A 20,330-nucleotide genomic window follows, 5' to 3' on the forward strand; every position below is an offset into this window, starting at 1 on the left:
TTTTTATCTGAATCCTTCAGTGTGAAGCAGCGTCTCTGTGCGTTGTCGCCCCCTGGCGGCGGCGGCGGCCTCGAGCACGCCGCTTCCACTAAGTCACGTGACTTCTCAGAAAGGGAGCGGGCTGCCTCGGTGCGCGGATCCGCTGCAGAGTGTCTGAGAGGCGGCCACAGGAGGTGCGTGTGTCCGCTGCTCCCGAGGGAACCGCAGGTAAACGGCACGGTTGTGTCTCTTCTCCAGAACCGAACCGGATCCGGGTTGTTGTGAGTGTTTCTCGGGGATTCACGGCGACTCACGGGGGGGGGGGGGGGTTACTTCTTCTTTGGTCGCTTTTCATTCACTCGTTGTTTATTCTCACGAACTGAGACGAGAAGAAAACTTGTGAAGTGAAGTGTGGAAACGTGTTTGTGTGTTTGTGTGTTTGTGTGTTTGTGTGTCAAACCACACTCCGTTGAATTTTAGAAATGTCTGTTTTTAACGTGGGTGTTTATCTGACGGGGGGGGGGGGGGGGGGGTCAAAGCTGTCTCTGTTTGTCACGTCATTAAGTCGCTATTTGACCTTTTTATTTACTCATATAATCTTATTGTTTGTTTGGACACTTTAATTACACACTTTAATGAAAGTGTAATTGACGTGTTATAGTGAGAACGTGTCGGTTTCCGGTTGGTTTCAGTTTTTTGTTTTGTTTTTATTTTCAGATTTTAAAAGAATCATGGCCGCAGGAAGAATGCGCTGCACGCGACGACTGAGAACCTGGATGATCGATCAGGTGAGTGTGTGTGTGTGTGTGTGTGTGTGTGTGTGTGTGTGTGTGTGAGAGAGAGAGAGAGGCAGAGAGTGCGTGTGTGTGTGTGTGTGTGTGTGTGTGTGTGTGTGTGTGTGTGAGGGGAGGGAGGGGGGGTAGAAGGAAAAGGGAAACCAGGAGATAAACATCATGACCAATTTAAAGGGATAGTTCACAGAAAGCTCATTATCTACTCATCACTATGAAGTAAATGTGAATCAGAAACACGTCGACACGATTTAACACATTTAAAAAACGTGTAAATCAGGTTTAGTTTGATTGACAGACGCTCGTCGGGCTCCACGTTCCGAATGTTGTATGAAAACAAAGAGAAACACTTTTATTTACATCCTCACGTTTTTTAAAATGCTGGAAAATATCAAATCTGATTGAATTATTTTAAATTTAAAGGATTATTTAATAACGGGCGATCATTTATTTTGTCGATTGATTGATTGCAAGTCTATTTCTAACTATAGATTAATCGTTTTCACGCCATGTTCCTGATATTTAATTGTTTTTAATCTTTTATTTTCATCTCCGGATGTTTTACTTGTGGTTTTAGTTTCCCCTGAGTTGTGTCTGCAGGCGTTTCTCCTCCTGGTTGAAAACAATCTGTGTGTGTTTCTGATTTCGCCTGCGGCAGGTCAGCAGTGGAAAGTATTCGGGGCTGGAGTGGGACGACGAGGCCAAAACCATGTTCCGTATCCCGTGGAAACACGCGGGGAAGCAGGACTTCCGCAAAGATGAGGACGCCGCCATCTTTAAGGTCAGACTGCCCTTCTGGGTCGAAACCCTCCAAACAAACTCTCTAACCAAACTTCTGTGGAGCAGCCGGACTTGAACAGAACCCGCGTGTCCTCTCATGTCCGCAGGCGTGGGCCGAGTTCAAAGGGAAGCTGTCGGAAGGAGGCCAGGACAACCCGGCCATCTGGAAGACCCGTCTGCGCTGCGCCCTGAACAAGAGCCCGGAGTTCGAGGAGGTGATGGAGCGAGCCCAGCTGGACATCTCCGAGCCGTACAAGGTGTACCGCCTGGTCCCCTTCAGCGAGCAGGGTGAGAGGAACCGCTCAGTCCACGTCCCCGTCCGTCTTTCTGTCCCTGTCAAAACGAGTTCTGAAGAAAAAAACGGTTTCCAAAGACAAACGGCGCTCACACGTGACTGACTTTACATATGTTGGATTTAAATGAATTTACCTGAGGTCCCACAGCAGGCTCAGCACAATGTTCTCCATCTCCTTTAAACAGGAAACATTGTTTAATATGATATTTAACATCGAATGTACTTTATAATATATACCAGAGGTTTAGAACAAGAAGAACAAGTTGTTAAAGTCTCACTTTTTATCTACTTTTATCTCTAACTTTTGTTTAACAAAGAGTTAAATGTGGTTCAGGTCTGAGAAGTTTTTTTGTGCTAAAACAATTTGCTGAATAATCAAGTTGTGTCTGGACAGATAATGAATCTATTTTGATCACAGTAAAATCATTTATTGATTATTTATTGATTAATTAAATAAGATTCTCAGTTTTCAGCTTCTCACATTTGAGGATTCGCTGTTTTGATGTTTTTTCCTCGTATATAATTTTAAAATAATCAGATCAAAGTCAGGACGACGCTGAGGAACCTGTTACTTTCAGAATGAGTCAACATGACGTGTAACTTATTGTAATATAGTGTTTGATCAGATTGTGGTTGATCACATTGGTTCTCATGAAAGAACGTAAGAAGCTTTTCAGTTTCTAATAACTTCAGAGTCGTCAGAACAGGATTTATTACCATGATTTATTTTTCTTATGTTCAGGTTCGATTACATCACTTCACCTTCTTATGTTTTCTCCATTATTTTGATTTAATTCTCCTGAAGTTGTTTTTAATTTTCCTGATTTGAAACCGTTGCCCTGAACGTCTCACCTCACGTTACATTACATCAGGTTTTTACAGCTGCTGCTCAAATAAACCTGCTGAGCTGTCGTGTGTTGTCTCAGTGAGAAAAGGCCAAAGTTCAACTACCACTATTTCAATCCACTTTATTATTGATCCTGGCTTTAAATCCTTCAATACACTTTATTAAAAATCATCTGGTTCTCAGCGCCTCTGTGTTTTTGAGTCGTAACCTAAGAGACGAACGGATCCAGCAGAGACATGAGTCAACACTGAGATCAGAGCTCAACACACCCAGCAACACAAACAACTGTGTCTCATTCATCCTCGTGTGTGTGAAACTGTTTCAAGTCTTTGTTGTTTTGCAGAGGTTTTGAACCGTTTCTTCTCTCGTCTCTTCAGGTTTGTTGCTTCCTGAAGAGAAAAGCAGAAAGAAAACCACCAGGAAGTTGAAGAGGAGGAGCAGCGAGTTCGAGAGCGACGAAGACGACGATGTTCACGTCAAGCAGATAAAGACGGAGGTGGTCACGTCTCAGCTGGTGAGTCACTCGTGTTTGTGTCTCACACCCCCTGGTTTCAAAAGGTGTTTACACAACCAGTCATCTATTTTAAACTGGATTATCACAGACTTCTACAGCTGCAAAGCTCACACGGCTAAATGAACTGAGAATTCAAATGTTTTATGAACCTGTTCACTGGTGAAGTAACGACACGACACAAACCTCCTGTCCCCCGAGTGTCTCTAAACATCTGTCTCCTCCGCTGCCGTCTTTCTGCTTCTCAGTGTGACGACAAGATTCTGCAGCAGAGCGACATCATGGTCCAGACAGACGAGCCCGTTCAGCACAGCACCGTCACCATCCAGAGAGACGGTGAGTTCCACCTGTGTCCAGAGCTGAAGTCCTGAAGGCTTCTGGAGCTTCTGTATGAGGAACACTTTGAGTTCACGTCTGAAAACAGCTGTACAGTGTTTACACGTCTGGATGCTACTCACCTCACCTTATAGAATCTGAATCTCATAGTCCTTCTATCTTCTGTCTGCAGTGGTGGACGAGATCCAGCTGGATGTTCGGTATGAGGAGAGCGTACCTGCTTCGTACGAAGGTAACGAGCTGAAAAAGTGCAGCTGCTGTGAAATGATGGGCAGTTTTCACCTTGCTATCTTCAGATTTAGTCTTTGCATGTGGTCATTTTGTAGAAATCAGTTTTTTAGGATTTATTAACTGAACATTGTGAGTGGGTGTCTTTTGTTTTGAGGGTAAAAGCATCATCTTGTGTTTCTGTGTCCAGGCGACTCCATCAACGTGGCGGTTCACTACTTAGGAAAGGAGGTGCTCAGACGCCAAATCCTGGGCTCTGATGTCCGGATAACCTACCTCCCTTCCTCCCTCGTTCCCCCGACGCCGTCCAACGTCCTGAAGGGCCGGTTTCCACGCATCCCTCTGCCGGAGCCGCCCTCCACGCTGTCGGCCGGCCCGGAGCTGCAGGCGCTGCAAACCCTGCTGCCCTTCATGGAGAAAGGGGTGGTGCTGACCTCCACGCAGCAGGGGGTGTACGGCAAGAGGTACTGCCAGGGGCGGGTCTTCTGGACGGGGCCGCACACGACCACGTCGGGGCCGCACAAGATGGAGAGAGACTCTGAGCCGGTGCTGCTCTTCAGCAGAGACGCCTTCAAGCAACGTGAGTGATCTCAGCATCAGAACAAACAGCGGAACAGATCCACTGGTTCTTCACAGCTGATCAGGATCTTACTTCAGAGCAGGAACCAATCAGAGCAGGAACCAATCAGAGCCGACTAAGCTTTTTTGGGCCAAGAGCTAAACGTTTGTGTTTCACAGGGAAACAGTGAGCGACCAGTTTTAGAACGACTCTGGTTCCAGATGTCAAGTTCTCTAGAAATAAATAAGAGTGGAACTACACATCCCATAAACCGTCAGCTTTAAATCTACAGATGTTTTGAACTCAGAATCTAATTTATCATCGTTGTATTAACGTCACCGTTTGTGTCCCGTTGGTTCAGAGCTGGATCCGTTCTGCTCAAACGGAGGAGAGCCGCCTCAGTGCGGCTTCACTCTGTGTTTCGGAGAAGAGCTGAGCGACAGCGACGAACCGTCCGAGAAACTCATCATCGCTCAGGTGAGGGATCCTCAACACGTCACGTTTTCAATTCAACACTCACTGACGTTTACATTCAATCTTTTCGTCATCGACTGTTTTTATCTCCCACGATTTTATTTCTCTGTCTGTCGTGATTTTTGGTCATTTTTAGGAAAATATGAGGAAAGTTTCCAAGAAATTAGCTGGAGAGTAGAAGACAATACAAGATAGAGAATGACCAGAGCGGCGCTGCTTGTGTTGATACCTCTACCTGCTCCTCTCTGCTGTAGATCACGCTGCCGTGGGGCAGAGCAGGAGGTGCAGAACAGAGTGTTGATACCTTTACCTGCTCCTCTCTGCTGTAGATCACGCTGCCGTGGGGCAGAGCAGGAGGTGCAGAACAGAGTGTTGATACCTTTACCTGCTCCTCTCTGCTGTAGATCACGTTGCCGTGGGCAGAGCAGGAGGTGCAGAACGCTCGCTCCATCTGCAACTCCATCAACCTCTTTAAGTCTCTGGCCAGTCAGTCGCCGCTGGGAGAAATAACCCTGAACCTGGTGGCCGTGCCTTCGCCTACGACGTCCGAGACGATCATGTGGGCGACGCTCTGAACGCGCCAGGCCGCGCGAGGGGTTCATTCCACAAATAAGACACACTCCCCCCAGGTGGTCGCCTGGAAGCACTACACGAAACTGAGAGGCCGTCTTCACTCTTTAAATAATGTGACGTTAAATCTGTTCTTTTCATTTAACCCAAGCCAGTGGTTCCCAACTGCAGGACCAGGACTCCCACAACGTTCAATCACATCACTTTGTGTTTGTTGACCAGGCCTTTAAAAGGTTTATTCTAATGAAACAAAGAAACTTTGTTTGACCCGGTTCAGTTTACACGCAGAGGTCAAAGGTTGGGAACCACAGCTTTTACCAACTTATAATTGTTTATACTATAGCACTATAGAAACCTTGTGAAATATTATTTTACTATTAACAATAAAAAAAGGGAAACACATGTGAAGCTGTGATATTAATCGAAAGTAGTTCAGTAGAACAGTATTGAGGGAAGAAAATGCATATTACTATTTTTATGTTATCACAAAGTCTCTTCATCTAAAACACAAACCTCATATGTTTTTGTTCTGAAACACAGACGTGAGTAAATACAAGTAGCTTGACTGTCGTCCTTTAATAAAGTTTCACTGTTGATGAAACAGGCAGAAAAAAGGAGCCTACATTTCAGTGCATTTTAGGAGTTATTGTTATTACTACGTTAATATTATAGAGGAGTTAAACTTGATCTTAGTGTTTTAAAAGTTGCACTGAACTCTGACATGGTTCAGACAAGGTTTTACCGTCGGTTTCCGTTCTGACGGTTTCTGGATAACAAGAGATCAGTAGAACAGAAACACCTTAAAGTGAAAAGTTCAGCCCTGCGGTGACACCGCTCTGTTGAAGCTCAGAGTTGAGACACTTTGTAAGAACACATCCTGTGTGGCACGTTTCCTCTTTGCAACCACACTTTACACTTTCCAAACTTCAGACAAAAGGCAGCAACGCGAGTGAGTCACAGAAAAACATCTTTTTTTATAGTCTGTAAAACACATGCGTCACTTAACAGGAGTTTAGAGGAGCGGGCCGCATGATGCTAAATGCTCAGTTTGCAGTTTATTAGGTACACGTAGCTAAAACTAATCCAGTTTGATTCAACTGCATCGATTCAGATGTTCATGAAGCTTCAACCTGAATCATCACCTGCTACTCACAAAAACTCACATTTCTGAGCTTCAACAGACGAGAACTCGCTGCAGGACGTTCGTACTGTTACGTGTTTCTAATATTTTTTCCAGCTCTGCCGCTTCATGTAATATCTGTGGGAATAACAGTAGTAAGAGAATCAAATGGCAAAAGAGAGAGAGAAGAAAGAGAGAAATGCCTCAGTTGTTGCGTAACAGTGTTAAATGTGGATTTAAGGTGGATTTCTCCTTCAGATCAGCAGGTCTGGACCACAAGGCACAGTCTGACGAGGGGGGGTGGGGGGGGGGTGAAGGATTACACACAGATCATCTATCGATCTGTAAACATTTTCTTACTTAAGCTTGTTCTATTTCATGTCTCTGTTCAGTTGACAAAAAGCATTAAAAATAAACGTCTTCCTAAACTCTTGTGTTGAACGTGTGGTGTTTTCAGGTTATATAAAAAAAGAAAGAAAAAGAAAATCACATTTGTAAATAAAGAGGACGACGGGTCAGGTCATAAATAAATCCGCACTCTGGTAAAAACGGGCGCTACAGTTCTAGATGTTCCCGTTGGCCGGCGACGCCAGCTCTGCTATCTTGGTGTTCAGTTTCTGATTGGTCCAGTCCTTCGTGATGTCGTCCAGGTGACCGTCGAAATCCACCAGCTGCATGTGATCGCCCGACTCCAGCATCTGACCGGCTATCGCCCGAGTCTCCTCCCACTGCCGCAGCATTATCCTGAACAACATGGGACATCAGTGTTAATGCAGCGGGGGGGGGGGGGGTCTGCTCCGACATGAGCTCCAGAAGTTTAGCAACAGGGAGGCGAACAGAGGTTTTAACAAAGTGTTGATTCAATGTTCCTGCAGGTTTCAACAAGATCAATTTAAGACGTATCAAGATCGTATGAATGAAACTTAAGATCCATGTCACGTGTGACAGATATGAAGGAAAATCAAGAGTCACAGATTCACTTACTCTCAATAATAATTGAAGAAAATGTTAAGTCGCCGAGTAGAGAATAAAAAAAACTGTTATTTTAAAGCACGACAGAAGAAGCGTTAAATGAACATTAAAATAATTAAGACCTAAAAATAATTTAATGTATTTAAGACTTTTTCAGGCCCTGCAGAAACTCTGTAATATGCAAATTAGATCCGATCATTGACTCCATGAGGAGCCGGTTCCTGTGAAGTATGAAGTTTCTAACAAGTTTTGATCTTGTTTAACGAGTAAAAACCTCAGACGCCGACATGATGATAAAAAGATCCTGTGAACTTTGTCAGAAAATTTAAAATAAATAGGTTAATTGATTTGAACCCCGACCCAGCAGCTGTTTCTTACGTGTGTTTGTCTTTGAGCAGCCATCTGGAATCTTTGCGCTCGTACATCACGATGGGAGGAACCCGATAGTCTGCAGACATCTTACTACTGTCGAGCTGCGAAAACAAAACAGAGATATTTTCAAATGAACTGAGGCAGCAAAGGAAACTAATGGCGTTAAATTCACTTACCATTAACAGAACAGCATTATCAAACTGCTCAGCGATCTTATCCGCGATCTTCAGTGCACAGGGCGTCGGGCTGTGGGGATGAAAACACCAGACAGTAAAAGAAAAGGTCAAGGAAAGGGCTGAACTGACAAGAGGTCTGAGAGAAGAGAAACCTGTGACTCGCCTACTATCTGATACACAGGCGTTGGCTTGATAGTATCCCACAATCCTCTGCTGCGTCTGCGAACACCACACGTCCACCTGAAACACACGACCGCCACGGACGTCTTTAATCGTTTCTGTGCTCGTTAGACACATTAACATCCATCCAGCTTCTTACAGAGTAATTATAGGACACGTGGCCACTTCAGGGGATAAACTAAAAAGGTCTCCGAGAGTCTGAGGTACTTTGACGGACGTGCGAACAAAGAGATTCACTGAGATTCAGAATACGCAATGAGAACGACACCAGAAATGTTTCCAGGGAAAAGTGATGAATCTGTAGTTCAACGTGAAGTTACTGGAGTCTGCTGCTCGTCGGTGGTGATGCAACTGCAGCTTCAGCACTTTGGTGTTTTCTCTATTTGAATGTTTTCTCTATATTTGACTGTTTCTCTATTTGAATGTTTCTCTATATTTGAATGTTTCTCTATATTTGACTGTTTCTCTATTTGAATGTTTTCTCTATATTTGAATGCGTTTTCCCCACTGGCTGCCCGTTGCGCTCCCTCCGCCCCTGTACATCAGACCAGTGAGCGGGGGGGGGGGGGCCCACCTGTGTGAGGGCCAGCTGGGTGATGGGGGCCAGGGGCAGGTGAGCGTGCAGCAGCGGCACGCAGTCCGTCACGCACACAGCGCCCCCTGGCGAGCTGGACGACAGCAGCAGCCCGTTGATGCTGCACCGTGGGAACAGGGACGCGTGAAGGAACATCTTCACGTAGGCTCGACAGGACAGCTCCACTTCCCCCATGACGACGGCTGGACGAGCGCCTCCTGGAGGTGACACATGAAACACTCCCATGAAACACTGCTGTTGTTGTTACACCGGGTGTTAGCATTAGCATGCGAGCTAACCGAGCGCAGCGGGATTTAATCTTACCTGAAGTTGAATATGATTAAAAGGTGAAGTCGCAGCTTCGGGAATCAGCAACAGACACAAGATGTTTAAATGGAGTCTACGTGTGTTTCTGTTTTTAAATCCTGCTCACGAGCTGTGGATGCTACTGTCTCACTCAGTGGGCTAATAACAACCATGCTTCCGGTACCGCCCACATGGCTTACATGGAGGGACGCGATTGGCCGGAGCGGTGACGGTCTGTTATTCGATTGGAGCAACAAGGAGCCAATCATTTTATTCATTAGTCCTCAGGTTCAGTGCAATGCTCACGTTTGAGAGCAGCGCCCTCTCGCGGTGTGGATGTCGCGTGACGGGATAAAAGCAGGTTAAATTAACTTTTAACAGATAAAGTTGGTTTATATTTATATCAACTTGATAGTTCCGTTCATTAACACTGGAGGAAACTTTGTTTATATCAAATATAAAGTGTCAATGTTTTTACATTGTTAAATTATGATAAAGTAGTTTATCAATTGTGGAAAAATTGGGTTTTTAGGTTTATAAAAAAGGGATAAAATGTCAATTATACTCAAAGGGGAAAGTAGGTTTAAGTTCATATGCAAGTAATAAGTATGTAGTTTAGGTTAATAAATAACGGGAAAAGAAGGGATCAAATCGGCTTGACAATAATACACACTTGTCAGCTAATGTGAAATGTATTTTATGCAAAAAAAAAATCTGACATGTATTTCAGTTTCAGACCGACTGAAACTGACCGTGTTTTCACTCTAAGTTTAAGTGAAAACACAGAACAGAAAACCAGTTAGTGTCCAGCAGATGTTTCCATTTTACCAGATCTTTTACCTCCTGCCTAACAAATCATTAAGATTTAATGCATCAGAACTTTCTCTCATCTAGTTTGAAGTCTGTCTTGTTCAGATGTCTTTAAACTCTGCACACAGGCAAGGTCAGACTGAGGGCACCATGATCCATTACTTAGCAGTATGAAACAGGGCCTCCTTATCATCAGCAGTAAACCAGGTTGAGCCGGGGAGTTGTATAACAACTGAAGGAAAGGTCAAGCAGAAATATTCACATCCTACCGACAGCGCAAACAATCCCTGTTCTCATTAGGGCAGAAGTAACTAGGGTAAAGGACGACATGAGCCAATGTTTAGTAAACAACTCTTTCTGCCAGAGTATAAAACTTAAACTCGTCTGATCAGGCAGTATCTGAATATTCATGATATTACTACCATAATAAATACGTCCTTTAGTAAAGAATTAAGAGAACTTGGATATTGTAAATCTTAAAGCTTTAGGGGGGTTATGTGAAATGGGCTTGTTATTTTTTGGAAAGTTACAGAAGCTCCTTCAACCCACAAGAGACCTCACAAGGTATGAAACTAGTGTCATTTCTAACCTGATGGATCTCAGTCCACTTCTGCTGATAACTTAATTCATTAAAAGGTCAATGTCAAACCCCTTCAAGCTACCAGGCTTTTGTTTTCAAAAGATTCTCAACCAATATCAAGACACATTAGTTTATTTAAATATATCCATATAATGGTTCAGTTGAAACATCCATGTTGTGGTGCCTGAAACAGAAAAACAGATTTTTCAGAATATTGGAAACTTTAAATCAACCATCTGCAGAGATAAACGTACCCGTCACATGTACACTCAGTTTGAACCCCATAGCTGCTCGGGAACGTCAGGCAGCAGCATCTTGAGCACGTATCAAGTCTGCTAAGGCAGAGGGCCGTTTGCGCTGCATGAGTGGGAAACCAGTATTCTTTGGCACCTGCTGCCGTGGGTAGCTAAGCTGCTTGTGCAGGTAGCGAGGTCGCTGGGGTTGCCTGGGGACCTGAGGCCGCTTGAATGGGTAGACTGGCAGCTGGGGCACATAAAACAGTATTTAACCAAAATAAAATGTAGAATATAACTTAGAAGTTGAACATATCAAATATTAACCTGCGGCACCTGAATTTGCTGGGGTGGGTATGCAGGCTGCTGGGGCATCCGTCTCTGGGGCACCTGCTGGGATTGATGGGCCGGGTACGCAGGCCGCTGGGATTGCTGGGGCGGGTACGCAGGCCGCTGGGATTGCTGGGGCGGGTACGCAGGCCGCTGGGATTGCTGGGGCGGGTACGCAGGCCGCTGGGATTGCGGGGCCGGGTACGCAGGCCGCTGGGATTGCGGGGCCGGGTACGCAGGCTGCTGGGATTGCGGGGCCGGGTACGCAGGCCGCTGGGATTGCGGGGCCGGGTACGCAGGCTGCTGGGGCACCTGGGGTGGGGGCACCTGCTGGGATGGGTACGCAGGCTGCTGGGATTGCGGGGCCGGGTACGCAGGCCGCTGGGATTGCGGGGCCGGGTACGCAGGCCGCTGGGATTGCGGGGCCGGGTACGCAGGCTGCTGGGATTGCGGGGCCGGGTACGAAGGCTTCTGGGGCACCTGGGGTGGGGGCACCTGCTGGGATTGCTGGGGTGGGTACGCAGGCTGCTGGGATTGCGGGGCCGGGTACGCAGGCTGCTGGGATTGCTGGGCCGGGTACGCAGGCTGCTGGGATTGCGGGGCCGGGTACGCAGGCTGCTGGGATTGCGGGGCCGGGTACGCAGGCTGCTGGGATTGCGGGGCCGGGTACGCAGGCTGCTGGGATTGCGGGGCCGGGTACGCAGGCTGCTGGGATTGCGGGGCCGGGTACGCAGGCTGCTGGGATTGCGGGGCCGGGTACGCAGGCTGCTGGGATTGCGGGGCCGGGTACGCAGGCTGCTGGGATTGCGGGGCCGGGTACGCAGGCTGCTGGGATTGCGGGGCCGGGTACGCAGGCTGCTGGGATTGCTGGGCCGGGTACGCAGGCTGCTGGGGCACTTGCTGGGGCACCTGCAATTTTATATTGGCCAAAAATAAATGTAGAACTTAATGTGATAGAAATATTCATAAAAGAAATACTCATCTGCTGCTGCTCTGGTACCTGCACAGGAGGGTAGCCATATTGTTGAGGTAACTGTAATTGCGGACGTACCTGCGGCTGCTGGGAGCTCGGCTCTTGAGTCGGCTGATTAGGCTCCACCACCTTTGAATCGAAAATACACGGATGAATATTTTGAAGCACAAGGTCATGTGTTGACTTCAGATGGGTAACTGGGAATCAGTTTTGTGCTGTGGCTACTTGCCTCGGAGGTTGAGTCATCACCACGTGGTCCAGTGCTCAATGAAGATTTGTCTCCAGTGTTAAACTTCAGGAAAGCTGGTCGATAAACTGGCACACGATTCTTGACGGATCCGATTCTGTAAGCTGTTAAACCAACATCTTAGTCTATGCATCAAACCAATTATGCAATTTCACAGATTTACTACACTTACCATCAGCTTGACATCTTCCTACAGCGAGCAAGGACAACAGCATCCACCTAGAAGAGACATCCTCAAGTTACATTAATGCTTTGATAAGCAGTGGAACAACGAGAAGAACATTGAATGCTTACCTTAACAGAAACCCCATGGCTCCTGCCACAGACCTAAATCAGCGAAGCAGCAAAAATCAGTCGCCTCAGCTCCCAGCAAACCACCTGACTGAACCTGTCTGGATACAATGAAGCAGTGAGGTGACACCAGAGCTCTTTATAGGATGTCTCCTGATTAACTGTGGCTGCAGCAGGTGACACCAATTATCTGCAGGAGACGTCCACTGCAGGAAAATACTGTTTGTTCATGTGAACGTGAGTTATTGCAGCCACTTGACAGACGATGCTACTTCAACTAGATTTGAGTCTCATGTGATTTAATTTGTTAAAAAAACAAAACAAACAAACATGCATCATAATTAAAACTATTTATCTGGCTTTTAAAGCATCAAATTGATTCACAGACATTTTCACGTGTAAATTATTTCCTCTTTTAATCAGCCCGACTGAAGCAGGATGAACAGTCACTGATTCTAATGTCAGCAATACATAGTTTTTAGTTTTAATGATATTACAAAATAAAGAACAGCATTTTAATTATAATATCCAGGGGTAAATTAGCTAAATTAAATATAGTAACATGAATACAAATTATATTTAAATTATTTTCTAAAGAATTAGGGCATGAAAAAATACGAATAACATCTTCATATAACAAATAAAGGTTATGCTTGAAAATAAGTGAAACATAACAAAATATATAATATAATATAACGTAAAATAATATAACGTAATATAATATAATATAATATAATATAATATAATATAATATCCGTTTCTGTAGTCTTATCTAAAGAACTACATTTCCCATCAATAAGCATATTACGAAATGCGTACCTTACTTCCTGAAGCGAGTTTTCAAAATAAAACCATTACCGCTTGTCATTGTTATGAAACCGACCCAAACATAGACTTTTATTTTGAAATCGGGTTCATTCCCCGGTGATTCGTCGACCTCTTGCGGAGACACGGACCACACCGGGACAGACCGGGACAACCCGGGACCTGAGGCAGTGACAGACCGAGACAACTCGGGACCTGAGGCAGGGACAGACCGACCCCCGGCAGGGACAGTCCGCCGCCATGAGGCTCCGTCTGGCCGCAGCTCTGCTGCTGTCGGCGGCCTCGTACTTCGTCTACCTGCCGCTGCCGAGCGGAGTCTGTGAGCCCTGGAAGCTGATGCTGCTGGACGCACTGTTCCGGAGCTTCATACAGGCGGTGAGACATGGGGGGGGGGGGCAGAGAGGAGACAGGTGGGGAGAGAGAGACAGGAGACAGGGGGGAGAGAGAGACAGGAGACAGGGGGGAGAGAAAGTAGACAGGAGACAGGTGGGGAGAGAGGGGAGACAGGAGACAGGGGGGAGAGAGAGACAGGTGGGGAGAGAGAGACAGGAGACAGGTGGGGAGAGAGGGGAGACAGGAGACAGGGGGGAGAGAAAGTAGACAGGAGACAGGTGGGGAGAGAGAGACGGGGGAGACAGGAGACAGGTGGGGAGAGAGAGACAGGTGGGGAGAGAGAGAGACAGGAGACAGGTGGGGAGAGAGAGACAGGTGGGGAGAGAGAGAGACAGGGGGAGACAGGGGAGAGAGAGGGGGGAGAGAGGAGACAGGTGGGGAGAGAGAGACAGGAGACAGGGGGAGAGAGAGAGACAGGAGACGGGGGAGACAGGGGAGAGAGAGGGGGGAGAGAGGAGACAGGTGGGGAGAGAGAGACAGGAGACAGGTGGTGAGAGAGGAGAGAGACAGGAGACAGGTGGGGAGAGAGAGACAGGAGACAGGGGGGAGAGAAAGTAGACAGGAGACAGGTGGGGAGAGAGAGACAGGAGACAGGTGGGGAGAGAGAGACAGGGGGGAGACAGGGGAGAGAGAGGGGGAGAGAGAGAGACAGGAGACAGGGGGAGAGAGAGAGACAGGGGGGAGACGGGGGAGAGAGGAGACAGGTGGGGAGACAGGGGAGAGAGGAGACAGGTGGGGAGAGAAAGTAGACAGGAGACAGGTGGGGAGAGAGAGACAGGGGGGAGACAGGAGACAGGTGGGGAGAGAGAGAGACAGGAGACAGGGGGGAGACAGGTTGAAGAGATGGTGATCAACCAGTGACACACCAGGATGAATAAAGAATAAAACAGATCATTATAAAGTGACCTGATGTAGAAAATTAATAATAATCATAATCATAATAATCATAATAATCATCACCAGGAACATTATCTCTGTGAGGAGCTGAATCACTGAGGTGGATTCACCATAGAAACAATCAGACTACTCAGAGTGTTACTCTGTTCGTTTACAATAGAACACTTAATACTGTTATTCAGAAGTAATACTATCCTAGAGTATATTCTAATCAGTAATACTGTGCGATGGACTGAGAGCAAACAGAGGAACGTGCAGAGCGAGAGGTCAGAGGTTAAACACACAGTAGAAGTAGTGTCAGGTAGAAGCAGCTTGACCCTGAAACGACCTTTAACCTGCAGCTCTCTGATACGCGAGGCTCCTCTTCACACACCTTCGTTAAATATAAATATCTAATGCGTCAATGCAGTGCAACGAGTTTTCAAACGCGCTCTGTGCACGGGACAGGTTTTCACGCCCTGCTCAGTGTTTCCCCGGAGCTGCAGGGATTCTGTCACGATGTCAGATCCATATCTCCATGTCTGTGTTTGCAGAGTGATGTGGCTCACGCGCTGGGTCTGTGCCACCGCGTCCACCTGCTGAACCGGGTGGTGTCCTGGGTGGAGGCCACCGAGGCCCGCTCCTGCCCCGCCGTGCACGTGAGCGACTCCACGCTGGGCGGCGTCCCCACCAGGGTCTTCCAGGCGAAGGGCGGGGCGAAGCTGAAAAGAGGAATCATATATTTCCACGGAGGGGGGTGGGCCCTCGGCAGCGGACGTGAGTGCTGGTTTTTAAGTTCCTGGCTGAATGAAATGTTACAGAACGCAGTAGAATATGTATAATAAGTATATTCGACCCCAGTAACCATCACTTTGACTTTATTGTGTCACAGGGATGCGATCCTACGACCTTCTTTGCCGGAAAATGGCGGAGGATCTGGACGCTGTCGTTATGTCTGTGGAGTAAGTTCGGACATTTGTGAAGTTTCAACAAACTGGTTCTGTAGCATCGACACAGCAGGAAACACGGCTTCTCTCTCCAAGCACCACATGAGATCATTTTGTCTTGTTGCCATAGTTACCGTCTCGCCCCGGAGGCGGTGTTCCCAGATCAGTACCACGATGCGTTATCGGCGTCGCGGGACTTCCTGTCCGCTGAGGTTTTAAAGCGCCACAGCATCGATCCGGAGAGAGTGTGTGTGTCTGGAGACAGCGCCGGGGGGAACCTGGCCGCCGCTGTGGCTCAGGAGGTAAACGAAACAAACGCACATCCCACGGTTTCTGGATTTCACCAGCAACATCCACGATTCAGAACTGAACTCATTGTTCAAAGGAGCATCAAACTGTTTCTGAGCCTGAGTTGTTTGTTCACTGGTGGTAATAACCAGAGATAACCAGATGAAAACAGAGATTGTGTCCGGTGAAGTTCTGGTATTTGATCTGTTACTGTACAAACACTCAACATCTGTGGTCCGAATGTGGCTCAGTTCGTATTTCAAAGGCCTTTTTACACCCGAGCAACATGACTGACGTGGAGGAAAAAAGGAATTTGAAATATTTGGGATAAAACAGATTAATGTACGACACTGTAAACTCGTAGGTGTGCATTTTGCAAACACATACATCAGGAATTCCCTTTACCACAGAACCTTAACATTCAGAAAAAACTTTTAACTACAATAAAGAATCAGTGGAAGAAACATCGTTTGAAGCTGGAAGTCCTCAGGTGGACGTTTCTGATCTGAATCTGTTTCCACAGCTCAGCTCAGACGACAGCGTGACCGCGAGGTTCAAGGCGCAGGCGTTGATTTACCCGGTGTTGCAGGCCCTGGACTTCCACACCTCGTCGTACCAGCAGAACCAGGCCGTGCCCATCCTCTACAGACCCATCATGGCTCGTTTCTGGCTGCAGTACCTCGGCGCCGACTCCTCCCTGGAGCCCCTCCTGCTCGCCAACAACCACAGCGCGCTGGACCAGCCGGCCATCGGCGCCGACACCCGCTCCAAACTCGACTGGACCTCTCTGCTGCCGGGCGAGCGCAGGAAGCACTTCAGGCCGGTCGTCAGGGAAACGGGATCACCGGGGCTGCTGGGTGAGTTGCCGGCGCTGATGGATGTGAGGGCGGCGCCGTTGCTGGCAGAGCAGAGGGTTCTGGTTAGGGCGCCCAAAGCGTACGTGATGACGTGTGAGTTTGACGTGCTGAGGGACGACGGGCTCATGTATGTGAAGCGGCTGCAGGACGCTGGGGTCCCGGTGACCAGCGACCACTACGAGGACGGTTTCCACGGCTGCATGGTGTTCGCCTACCTGCCCATGCTATCGAGCGTTGGACAGAGGAGCATGAACAACTACATCCGCTGGCTGGACCAGAACCTTTAGACCAATCAGGACGCGTGAACCCAAAGGATCCTGGAGCAGGAGTTCTGGTCTTTGATCCGCAGAGGAGACGCGTCTTTATTTAAACCGTGTGGACGTGAAGCGTTCAACACGTCAGACTGTTTCCTGTATGATGTGAAGTTTAAAAACATGGAAACTCAGTCAACAACTCAAAATCCAAAGCTCACGATGTAAATGCTTCGTACGTGAGGCTGCAATGTGAGAATGATCGTTTCCGAACTTGCGATATGATTTATAATTTTAGCCACTTGCAGTCGAATCATCCTTGAAAACGACGGATTCTGCTCGTTTAAAAAATAGCTTCGACCGGGACGTTACCGTGGTGATGGAGATGAGATCGAGGCAGAAGAAGCAGCAGATTTTAGTTCATCTTCAAAATCTTTATATCGTTGCTAATTCACTTTAAATTCTGATATACCGCCTCCTGCTGTTCATGTGCGTAACTGCATTTTGTGGACGTGCAGACGCGGATAAAAAGCTGAAAATCACCGGACCTGTAGATCAGAAGTTTAATAAACCACAAATCAAATGCACTGATTCATAAAACCAAAAAAAATCTGATGTCACCAAAGACTATGCTTTTAGAAAATGTTGATATATTTAAAGAAGAAAATCCAGGGATTTATGATATAAGTCCAATAGGTCTTATAATGATGTTAATAATAATAATAATAACAACAATAATACCAATATGATGATGATAATAAGAACATGTGAAAAAATACAAACTAACTACTGATTGTAAACTGTGACACTACTTCCTGTGGCATTAAAAGATGTGAGCAAAGAGAAAAGAATTTAATGTTTAGAATTATCTTGATTTCACTTTTTTATTTCAACAGTTTTATCAGAAACACAAAGACTGTTGTGTAGAAATTAGTATTTAAAACTTCAATAAGGCAAAACTCGGAGTTTACCACTATATTATTTAACTATGTACTGTTTGATATTTAATATCAGGGACAATCAGCCGCTTATCTACTTTCACTGAGGCGTCTTTACTTGCTGTAAACTGAGACATCAGTCGACAACGTTTGGGGAACAAATACATTTAAATCCAAATTTCTCATAAACAAAAATTTCTTTCAGTAAAAACGGTTTAAAAAATATAAATACAAGATTAACAAACGACCTAACAAGCTCTTCCTCGGCCTGGTGCAACGATCATAAAGGAAGGAAAGATGGTTTTATTCTTTTATGATTCACTGAGACTCTGAAACAATCCTGTGTGTGTGTGTGTCTGTGTGTGTGTGTGTGGTAAAAGTGTGCGTTCACAGCTGTGTATACTCACTGGATTGTGCAATAATGTATATTTGGAAGCGTCTCTCGCTCTCTGACGATGTGATGACCACTGTAGTGTCGGGCCAACGCCACGGCGACCTCGATGATGCTCATGATGATAGCTGTGAAACAAATGAGAGATTCACTGTCTCGCCCTGAGAGACAAGACGTCCCACGGGGACTATTGTGTTTCCCCGTCCCTCCTCGCCCCCCCCCCACACCCCCCCCCCCCCCCCCCCCCCCCCCCCCCACACACACCCCGGTCTGGCTCTAATTGAAAGTAACGAAGCGACGACAGCGAGCGTCAGACAGGATTTTGGCCCCGGGCCCCGAACGCAGTGAGCAGAGAGCGTGACCCTGAGCCGAGCGTGGTCGTTACAGGGCCTCACGTCACTCACCAGACATGTTGACGTGGTGTCAGTGACCATCACGAGGCGGCAATATCCGTTCTGACAGTAAAAAGACGGCGTACAGTTTATTCCCAGCATGCAATGCAAACGACATTACGCACACATTTGTAGAAAGACGGGACTTTGTTCAACACGTGTGTGCATTGAACTCAGTCCCTTTAAAATCCGTTTATGGATTTGGACTGCGGAGGAAGACTTTCAAATGTTTCCCGGTGCTGTCATTTTAATGGCATGTGTGAAATTATGCGTAAAATGGTTTTATATTGGATAAGTAAAGTTTTAATATACGTCGGGGTTTTGCCACAGGTTGTCTCGGCCAAGTTAAAACACAAAAAAAACGGCCCCAGATGTGCTCCGGCCGCACAAATACATCCCATAAAGAAGCTGATTTATTCGTGGCGCTGACGACTGGTGGTGCGTCGGGAGCGGGATCACGATACGTCTCGTTTTCTTTATGTTTTATTCTTTTCCACAATGCTCTGCACGTTCATAACCATGTGTTTGTCTGAGCGACGCACTGGTGGACGGTGTTCTGTTGTGATGATGAGGAGATGAACCCGTCGCTGCACCTGCACAGGACGAACTCTGGAATCAAACAATATCTAGATCTTTAAAATTGATTTTAGACTTGAAGAAAAGACGAGACAGGTGATTTAGTCACAATAAGAAAATATAAATATGGAAATCAATTTTTTTTTTGTTATCTACATTTCTAGAAAATCTTGTGTATTAATTACATGTTAATTGTGTGACACTGATTATTGAATATTTGTGAGAAATGAGGGGAAATATTATCATATTGATTCATATTTTGTTTTCCGGTGACACTTTATTTCAAACATTTCTTTAAATGTATTTGTAAGAATCTAAGATGGCATTATTGTGTTTATTAATGTTGAGTATTTGTCCGCAAATATAACTTCTCTGAAAATATATATACTTTATATTATTATCTTTTAAAACATTATCTGTTTATACAGCAACTTTCTTATACGTGAACTCGCTGCTTATAGATACATTACACTGAAAACAATGTAAACAAATTTTAGAATTACTTCAATTGGTGACAGTTTTTCTGATTAAAGTTATATTAAAACATTTAATAACTAATTAAAAAACTGTAATGTTTCTTATAATACATTTTAATATTTTCACTGTAAATTGAACATCTGTAGGTTTATGTCAGTTTAACAAAACTAGTTTAATTTCACACTATTTCCTCACATAGAAGAAATCTTAATAATCAACAACGAAAATTGTGAACGTTGAAAAGTTCGTTCTCCGGACGTCTTGAGTTGACGAATCGTTCAAGTTAAAATAAAGAAATTGTTGCTGCCGTCAGATATAATTTCACATTTAAATAATTAATATGAAAACGATGTGAATACGAATCCCACTCAGCAGCGTTGTTCAAGTTAACGTGATGAATTCATAAACAGGCACATGTGGTTTATCAGCAGTAAACACGGAACTTCACATATACGACGAATCACGTGCAGACACGATGTGGTTCTCAGACCTTTCACATGTGAAATATAATATTTTATGTGTGAAAACGTGGACGTCACATGTGCGGCGTTGGTAACAGTTTGACGACCGACAGATGCCAGCGTG

The 20,330-nt window shown here is 45.9% G+C and overlaps 3 protein-coding genes across 3 annotated transcripts; 2 read left to right on the forward strand and 1 right to left on the reverse strand.

Moving 5' to 3' along the window:
• The first annotated feature begins 86 nt into the window (after positions 1–86).
• irf9 (interferon regulatory factor 9) lies at positions 87–6,307 on the forward strand. The gene is made up of 10 exons (XM_034571886.1): positions 87–207; positions 697–767; positions 1,429–1,551; positions 1,658–1,838; positions 3,070–3,206; positions 3,452–3,539; positions 3,712–3,771; positions 3,958–4,347; positions 4,688–4,803; positions 5,205–6,307. Exons 2-10 carry the CDS (start codon positions 711–713, stop codon positions 5,373–5,375), a joined length of 1,323 nt encoding a protein of 440 aa, XP_034427777.1. The 5' UTR covers positions 87–207; positions 697–710; the 3' UTR covers positions 5,376–6,307.
• A 285-nt stretch (positions 6,308–6,592) lies between these two features.
• emc9 (ER membrane protein complex subunit 9) lies at positions 6,593–9,230 on the reverse strand. The gene is made up of 6 exons (XM_034571891.1): positions 9,089–9,230; positions 8,765–8,982; positions 8,174–8,250; positions 8,011–8,080; positions 7,841–7,935; positions 6,593–7,234 (listed from the first exon to the last, which is right to left on the reverse strand). Exons 2-6 carry the CDS (start codon positions 8,957–8,959, stop codon positions 7,054–7,056), a joined length of 618 nt encoding a protein of 205 aa, XP_034427782.1. The 5' UTR covers positions 8,960–8,982; positions 9,089–9,230; the 3' UTR covers positions 6,593–7,053.
• Positions 9,231–13,468: 4,238 nt separating this feature from the next.
• LOC117753671 (neutral cholesterol ester hydrolase 1-like) lies at positions 13,469–18,905 on the forward strand. Its single transcript, XM_034571888.1, has 5 exons — positions 13,469–13,734; positions 15,183–15,405; positions 15,521–15,590; positions 15,706–15,877; positions 16,387–18,905. Exons 1-5 carry the CDS (start codon positions 13,600–13,602, stop codon positions 17,005–17,007), a joined length of 1,221 nt encoding a protein of 406 aa, XP_034427779.1. The 5' UTR covers positions 13,469–13,599; the 3' UTR covers positions 17,008–18,905.
• The last annotated feature ends 1,425 nt before the right edge of the window (positions 18,906–20,330 follow it).

This window comes from Hippoglossus hippoglossus, chromosome 20 (assembly GCF_009819705.1).
Source record: "Hippoglossus hippoglossus isolate fHipHip1 chromosome 20, fHipHip1.pri, whole genome shotgun sequence".
In the NCBI taxonomy this organism is placed as follows: Eukaryota; Metazoa; Chordata; class Actinopteri; order Pleuronectiformes; family Pleuronectidae; genus Hippoglossus; species Hippoglossus hippoglossus.